This window comes from Chrysochloris asiatica, unplaced genomic scaffold (assembly GCF_000296735.1).
Source record: "Chrysochloris asiatica unplaced genomic scaffold, ChrAsi1.0 scaffold00089, whole genome shotgun sequence".
In the NCBI taxonomy this organism is placed as follows: Eukaryota; Metazoa; Chordata; class Mammalia; order Afrosoricida; family Chrysochloridae; genus Chrysochloris; species Chrysochloris asiatica.
The window spans coordinates 8,637,803-8,645,931 of NW_006408607.1; the positions used below are offsets into that span (position 1 = coordinate 8,637,803).

An 8,129-nucleotide genomic window follows, 5' to 3' on the forward strand; every position below is an offset into this window, starting at 1 on the left:
TTTTCAAGTGTTGAAGAGCAAAGATGTCAGTTTGAAGACTAAGGTGCACCTGACCCAAGCCATGGTATTTCAATAATCTCCTATGCTTGTGAAAGCTGGACAGTGAATAAGGAAGACCGTAGATGAATTGATGCCTTTGAATTATGGTGTTGGAGGAGAATATTGAAAGTGCCATGGGCTGCCAAAAGAACCAATAGATCTGTGTTAGAAGAAGTGCAGCCTTTGGAGGCCAGGATGGCCAAACTTCGTCTCTCATACTTCGGACATATTGTTAGGAGGCACCAGTCGCTGGAGAAGGATATCGTGTTTGGCAAGGTGGAGGGTCAGAGAAAAAGACCCCCCAGCGAGATGGATTGGCAAAGTGGCAGCATCTATGGGCTCAAGTGTGGCAACAATTGTGAGGTTGGCCCAGGACCAGGCAGTGTTTCATTCACATAGGGTCGCTATGAGTCGGTACCAACTCGATGGCACATAACAAGAAGAAACACGTTGACCTCTTTATGCCGAAGGTTATATGTAGTCACTCATAGAAAATTCAAGTAAACAATATGCCCAGAATCTATTTCCTTAAAGTTTTTATGTGGTCTCCAAATGCTTAACTGTCTATTTATTGGTATGTTATTGGTATTGTTGTTAAGCGCCTTTCTGACTCATAATGAACCCTGTATAGTGTTTCTGAGGAGTGGCTGGTGGATTTGAACCTCCTACCTTGTGGTTGGCGGTCTAGTGCTTATCCTGCAAATGCCATACCAGGAGGCAGTGAATTAAATAGAGGAAGTAAAGCATACCGGAAGAACAGATATACTTGTAAAAAAAACAACTGACTTCAAAGGTTATCTAGAAAGCTAATAAAAGGCTATATAATTACTTAGCAAAACCCCGTGTGTTGTTAAGGACAGAGCTCTGGTAGCGTAGTGGTTATGAGTTGGGCTGCTAATCACAAGGTCAGCAGTTCGAAACTACCAGCTGTTCCGTGGGAGAAAGATGAGGCTTTCTGCTCCGCCTAAAGATTTACAGCCTCGGAAACCTTATACACAGTCCCTATGAGTCGGAACCGACTCCATGGCACACCACCACTACCACCCTATTATTTAGGAGTTTGCAGTAAGTTATCGGGAACACTGGAAGAAGAACTAAGACAGGTATCCTAGTTCTGAAACTTTTTTTCTTTCCTCTTCCATGAACAAATATCCGTTCCGTATGAGCAAAGTGTGATCAGTGATCCTAACTATTATGAAATAGACAATCTAAATATTTCCACTCCAAAGTGTACGTCAGAGTCACAACTTTGCTGAGTGGATTTAAGATGTACTTAATACTTCAGCTTTAGTTTTAATATTAGATGTTAAGTGCCATTGAGTCGATTCCAACCCATAGCGAACTTGTGGTATAGGGTTTCCAAGGAGCAGCTGGAGAGCTTGAACCACGAACCTTGCAGTTCAGATGACTTTGCAGTCTGATTCATTAGCTCACAGTGCCACACTAGGACTCCTAAAATTAGCTAGCTATTGTGTTTTGGGGTTTGTTTTTTTTTTTTGTAAGTTTTTATTGTGAATTATATGATAGTTTACATGGGAGAACACCAGCTTTACATTCATCTATTATATATCGTTTCATTGCAATGATTACTATTCCCTCCATATATCATCAAACAATCAACGGGTATACCCCGCAAGTCTGCAACCCCACCGGCCATCAGCACACAGTCCCTCTCCTTCCCTTAGTCTGAGTCCCCAGCTGTTGCATACCTCCACTTCATTGTCTTTGCCTCCATTTCAGGAGTCACTGCCTCTCTGGATAGGGTCCCGTACTCCTCTCTTCTCCCTTGATGGTCCCAGGGACCTCTGCTTCTGGACTGCAAAACCTTTACATTTGAGACCCTCACAGTCAGTCCTGATAACAATTATTCACTGTTGTACCACAAGAATCTTATCCCCATCTCCATTCATCAGCCCGGTCCCAACAGATTGGAAATCACTCAGTGAAGAGTCTACCTTCTCCCGCCCCCGCTGGAACTAGGCTCCCTCTTGAAAGTTTGTATAGTTAATTGTATTTTAACTTCAAGATTTAAGAGAGATTTAAAAAGAGCATTATTAAAATTGCCGTTTATTTTAATTTTGGTAGTACAAAATTATATTTTATTTATGTCTTCTGATTGTGTTTGTTTTTTACTTTCAGGTTCGCATGGCTCTGAAAAAAGCTGAGAAAGAATTTGAACTCAGAAGCAGTTGGTCTGTTCCAGATGCACTTCAAAAATGGCTTCAACTAACACATGAAGTGGAAGTACAGTACTACAATATTAAAAGGCAGAATGCAGAAATGCAGTTAGCTATTGCTAAGGATGAGGTACTTTTTAATCTACTATGTTTCTAAAGTCACTAAGTTTGTCTCTTAGTTAGGCTGTTGTTCTCGAGGAGGGTTCATAGTGCCAACTGGGATACAAAGATCTGAATACCAGTTTTCTGATTGCACATTTCCCCCCTTAAATTGGTATTGTATAGATTGACTCTGGGAGTTATTGGTATAAGTGAGATTACTTTATTTCGAGAAGTATATACTTTCAAAATGGCCTTGGCGTCATTAAAAAAAAAGTCATGACGATTCTCATTATTATAAATGTTTTATACGGAGCTTTTCTCCTCTAGGTCGCCGCTTCCTATCTGATTCAGGTTAGTAGTTATTAGAAATTAATGTCTGACACTTATTAAATTGTGTGAAGTAAAATGAAGTCTTAATCTGATTTCTAGCCATCAAAAAATAAATAAATAAAGTTCAGTTCACTTCACTAACATCTTCATTGCAGTATAATCTAGTTCATGTTCCTCTGTTAGTTTTAAGAAGACTCAGGTCTTTTCTCAGCCATATATATATATAGGAGAAAGAATTTCAAACCAAGTTTTTGAGTTTTCCTCGATTCACTTAGGAGAGCATGCTTCCCCTTCCCTCCATCTGCTTTCTTCTTCGAAAAGCAGGGCTGTGTCTTGGCTAATAATTCTCCATTGGTTTTATGTATATTAATGCATTCCAAACAAAATAAACTTCATTAGTATGTGTGTGTTGTTTTGTTTTTTCCAGACTAGGTTTTGGATTTATTTTTCTCCCCTTGGGTTTCTAGGCTGAGAAAATTAAAAAGAAGAGAAGCACCGTCTTTGGGACCCTGCATGTCGCACATAGTTCCTCCCTAGATGAGGTGGACCACAAAATTCTGGAAGCAAAGTAAGAATGTTATTGTAGCTTTCTGTTTATTTGCTATACTGTGTTGAAATGAATAAATTATAGACTGTTTGCATATTCATTTGTTATTTGACCTTATAAAAGTACATATTTAAATTCTAGCAGTGGGTAATTCTTCTTGAAGTTAGAGAACTGCCCTGGTATGTACATGAGATTGTTTGTTGTTTTGTAGTGCCATAGTAAACAGTCCTGGATAACAGCAAGTAACTTCTTGATTGGATTTTCCAGGAAAGCGCTCTCCGAATTGACAACTTGTTTACGAGAACGACTTTTTCGCTGGCAGCAGATTGAGAAGATCTGTGGATTCCAGATAGCCCACAACTCGGGGCTCCCCAGCCTGACCTCTTCCCTTTACTCTGATCACAGCTGGGTGGTGATGCCCAGGGTCTCCATTCCACCCTACCCAATTGCTGGAGGAGTTGATGACTTAGACGAAGATACACCCCCAATAGTGTCACAGTTTCCCGGTAAGTGGGGAGGGAGTTCAGCCAAGAGAGTTGGTATCACTTTTACCATGTCCTTTTATGAATCATTGACTTGGAAATCTATGATAACATGTTTATCCTTCATTCTCATTTTTTTTATTTTTAATTCAAGTGCTGGTGTTTACCAATATATATTATTTACAAATACCTATGTGATTTTGTATGAAGATCTGTAGTTAGTCCACGTAGCACAGACAGGTAAGTACTTAACTAATAGTTGAAATGTTGGCAGTTCAAACCCACCTGAAGACAGGCCTAGCAGTCTGCTTCCGAAAGGTTACAACGTTAAAAACCCTATGGAGCAGTTCTATTCTGCACACAAGTGGCTGTCCTGAGTCATAGTCACTTGGAATACAGAGGATGTTTGTTGTTGTCGTCACTTGCTGTGAGTCAGCTCCAACTGAGCCATCCACATAGAAAAGTTGCTTAGTCCGGTGTCATCTTTACAGTGCTCAAGTCCATTGATTGGTCCATTTGCCTTTAAACAGAATTGCCTTTAAAAAAACGGGCCAAGCGTAGGGAAGATTGTGAGAGTGGTGCTGGACCGGGAGGTGTTGCGTTCTGTTGTCCATAGGGCCACCATGTATCTGGAACCGACTCAGTGGCACCTAACAATAATACATGTTCAGAAAAACATGTCTTTTTGTTGCTCCTCCAAAACCTGTTTTTTTTAATATACAGTTTTTGTTATATTGCTGTATTATGTTATACTTCCAAAGTGTTTGTTTAGTTCAGAATAATTTCCAGTAGGGAATTTATTTATTTTAGCTTGGCCTTTTTGCAAAGTTAAAGAGAATTTTGAATTTCAAATTGTGTCTATCTTGTATTAAAAATCAATGAAAACCTTTTAATCCTAATTATTGTCTGACTGATAAAGTTTCCCATTCTTTGTGACCTTTTTGAGGCTTTTAGAGCAAAATTCCCAAGAGTAGAGTTCATCCACAAACTGCTTGTAAATTTGCGTGGGATTTTTAGTTTTTGAGATAAAATTATGATACATGAGCTTTTCCACATGGGAGTTTTTGTGTATGTGCAATTGTTACAGCTTTCCTGAAATTATGATTTAAAGACAGTTCTAACTTTAAAAGTAGTTTTGTGAAATGAAACTGACGAGCTGCAGGTCTGTGGTTTAACTCTGGTTTAATGACAGAAAGATCTTGCAAGCAGATTGAGGAAACATGAAGCTCTTACAGGAAGAGTGAGGACTGAACCAGTTGTCATTGCAGCAAACACTACCACTCTGGAGCTGCTCTCATTTCTCTTGCTTCACACTGACATGTTCTGTCTAGATCTTGACCTGCTCTGCAGTTTGTTTATTGTCACTTGTCGCTTATTTGAATTCTACACCCTCAGCTTGCCAAAGGGCAAAGGGCACACTGATTCATTAGCATGTGCCTTTTTTTTAAAAATCACAGCTTTTAAAAGTACAGTTCATTTTTAGGGTCCATAAAATCCAGTAATAGAATTATGCATAAAGGTGCATTCCCGAAATTACCTAGATTTCTTGGTGGTTTTTTTTTTTTTTTTTTTTTAAGAAGCACTTTTTTGAGCCAAGATAATCTGAATGTTCATTAGCATATACCTATTTTAAATTTGGAAAGATAATTAACCTTTAGTTGTGATTGTTTTATACAGAACAATTTGAAACATGAACTGTAAAATGTACAAGCGTTTATTTCAATTTCAGTGTAGAAATGCTATGATCAGATTTATTGTCTGAAAACTAACTCCGGCTGAGTTTGAAATTGAAGCGCTCTGTCTCCACCCAGTGGTGCTTGTCTATTTCCCACCTTAGTTAAAAAACACAATTTCTGAAAGCTAGTACAGGGGTTACGAATCGGGCTGCGAACCTCAAGGTCAGCAGTTCGAAACTACCAGCCGTTCCACGGGAGAAAGATGAGGCTTTCTGCTCCCATAAAGATGTACAGCCTTGGAGACCTTGTACAGGGTCGCTATGAGTCGGAACCGACTCCACGGCACATAACCACCACCACCAGTAACTCTTGGCAGTAGGACTAGGACCTCAGGTAGAATAAAGGCTCTTCATTATACACCCACCACCGCCAAGATATTTTACAATTTTCACTATGGATATGTGTAACGTTCACTACTTTGAACTAATGAGGAAATATACTTTGGTATGTTAAGAGCAAAGTAAAATATTATGAAACTAGATACTGAATGATATTGTCTACATTTAAATACCATAGGAGACAATAGGACAATAAGAGAACAGTTGATACTTGTCTTCTTAATACTTTTTCAGCATTACTAATTTTTTTTAGGGAGTCCTGGTATAATAGTTAATCTTTTAGATGCTAACCAAAGGGTTCAAGCCCACCAACCACCCCATGGGAGAATAATTTGACAGTCTACTCCTGGAAATATTGTAACAGAGCAAACTCTATGGGGCAGTTCTACCTTGTTACTGAGGGTCACTGTGAGTAAAAATGGACTCAATGGCAATGGATAAATATTCTGATGGAAATGCAGTACCAATTCATTTAAACTTTTTCTTATTAGATGTACATAAAATTACTGAAAATAATAAACCATTACTCATACAACTGAAGTTGTCCTGTACCATTCCAGAGTACAAGGGTGAGTCAAAATTATCTGCACTCTGGTTATATTAAAACATCCATCCATTTCCACAGCTGGTGACAACACTGAGTGTGCGCATGAAGTGATTCTGTTGAATAGGCAAGTGACAGTGGATGATGTGGAAAATCCTTTGCAAACCAGCCGTGGTTCTGCCTGTGAAATAATCCACAACAGACTTGGGTTTCGAAAAGTTTGTGTGAGATGGGTACCAAAACAACTCATGGAAGAGCATAGAAAGAAATGTTTAGACATTTGCAGACAGAATTTGGACCAATACTCAAAGGAAAGTAAAAGTTTTTTTTTGAAAAATCATTACTGGTGACAAGATACGAATTCATCACTACGAGTCTGAGAGTGAACGGCAGCGTACAGAATGGAAACAGCCTCAATCATCAACCAAGAATAAGTTCAAAAGTCAAACATCAGTTGGAAAATTGGTGCTTACAGTTTTCTGGGATCCTCAAGGGCAGCTAGTATTGGAACACTATCAGGAAAAAGGTTTAACAATCATCAGTGACTCCCACAGTGAGATGCTCACCTAAGAGCTGAAGCCTAAATTTGAGATTAAATGTAGAGGACTGCAGTTCATACTGTGATCTAGCACGACAGTGCATGTCCACACACCTCTGTCCACACGGTGACGCTCTGTTAAAACTTCCTTTTGAAGTATTAAAGCATCCTATCTGTAGTCCTGATCTTGCTCCATTGGACTTTCACCTGTGTGGTCCCCTGAAAGCAGCCCTTCAAGGACAAAGATTCACCTCTGATGAAGATGTGAAGACAGCGACAGCAGTACGTTAGTGGCTTGCAGCTCAGCCTAAAACATTTTTTAATAAGGGAATATGAAAGCTTGTTGACAGATGGACAAAGTGTATTAAAAAGCAAGGAGATTATCTCAAAAAATATTGTATTCATCTTATCTAAAAGTTGATTAAAATAAATTCTACAACCAGAGTGTAACTCGGCAATTGTTTTCATAAACTGCAGTTTATTTATCTATTCTTCTACTGAGATAAGGTATTTATGTTTGTTTTTTTTTCTTATAAACCACACAGCAAAAAACATCTTCATCTATATATTTCCTTGTGCATAATTCTGAGAATGTTTGAGTGGACCTCTAAAAAGGATCTCTTGGTCCTTGAGAAGGCAGTTCTTCAGCTTTTAGTGTAGAAGTGACAAGTCGGGTTGCTAACCTCAAGGTCAGCAGTTTGAAACTACCAGCGATTCTGCTGAAGAAAGATGAGGCTTTCTGCTCCCTTAAAGATTTACAGCTTCAGAAACCCTATACAGGGTCTCTATGAGTTGAAACCATCTTCAAGGCACACCACCACCGCTGCCGCAGCTGCCAAGGTGCTTTCCAGTTGGTTGCATCAGTTTGCACACCCACTTTTTTTATATAAGGGTGCCTGTTTGCCTGCTTTCTCACTAATATTTGTAATGAGCTGCTATGTTTAGTTTGCAATTTTAATAGGGTATGAAATGGTTGTTGTTGTAGCTAGGTTCTGTCAAGTCTGCTACTACTGCATGGTGACCCTGTGTCCAACAGAATGTGACACTGCCCAGCCTGTGCAGTCCTCAGTGGTGGCTCTGTTGGAGTCGAGTGTGTCAGTCCACCTCATTGAGGGTCTTCCTCTTTTTCACTGGCCCTCTCTACTTTACCGAGCATGATGTGAAACAGTACCGCACAGGTACTGAAAATGGTATTCCCTGGATAACCAGTGAGGCTGATTACTGTTTTATCCACTGGCATTAATATTTCCAATTTCTTCTCAGTGTTGCTTGTTCTATCATAGAATCCCTCCAGGA

At 39.4% G+C, this 8,129-nt stretch overlaps 1 protein-coding gene across 2 annotated transcripts in view; it reads left to right on the top strand.

Annotated features, from left to right (window-relative positions):
* STIM2 (stromal interaction molecule 2) overlaps window positions 1–8,129 on the top strand; it is a 245,284-nt gene that overhangs the window by 224,840 nt on the left and 12,315 nt on the right. The window contains exons 8-11 of one of the 2 annotated variants that reach the window (XM_006866311.1): window positions 2,179–2,346; window positions 2,646–2,669; window positions 3,116–3,216; window positions 3,463–3,701. In XM_006866311.1, coding sequence (XP_006866373.1) covers window positions 2,179–2,346; window positions 2,646–2,669; window positions 3,116–3,216; window positions 3,463–3,701 — 532 coding nt within the window. The remainder of the gene's footprint in view (window positions 1–2,178; window positions 2,347–2,645; window positions 2,670–3,115; window positions 3,217–3,462; window positions 3,702–8,129) is intronic. The other variant, XM_006866310.1, reaches the window with a different exon arrangement.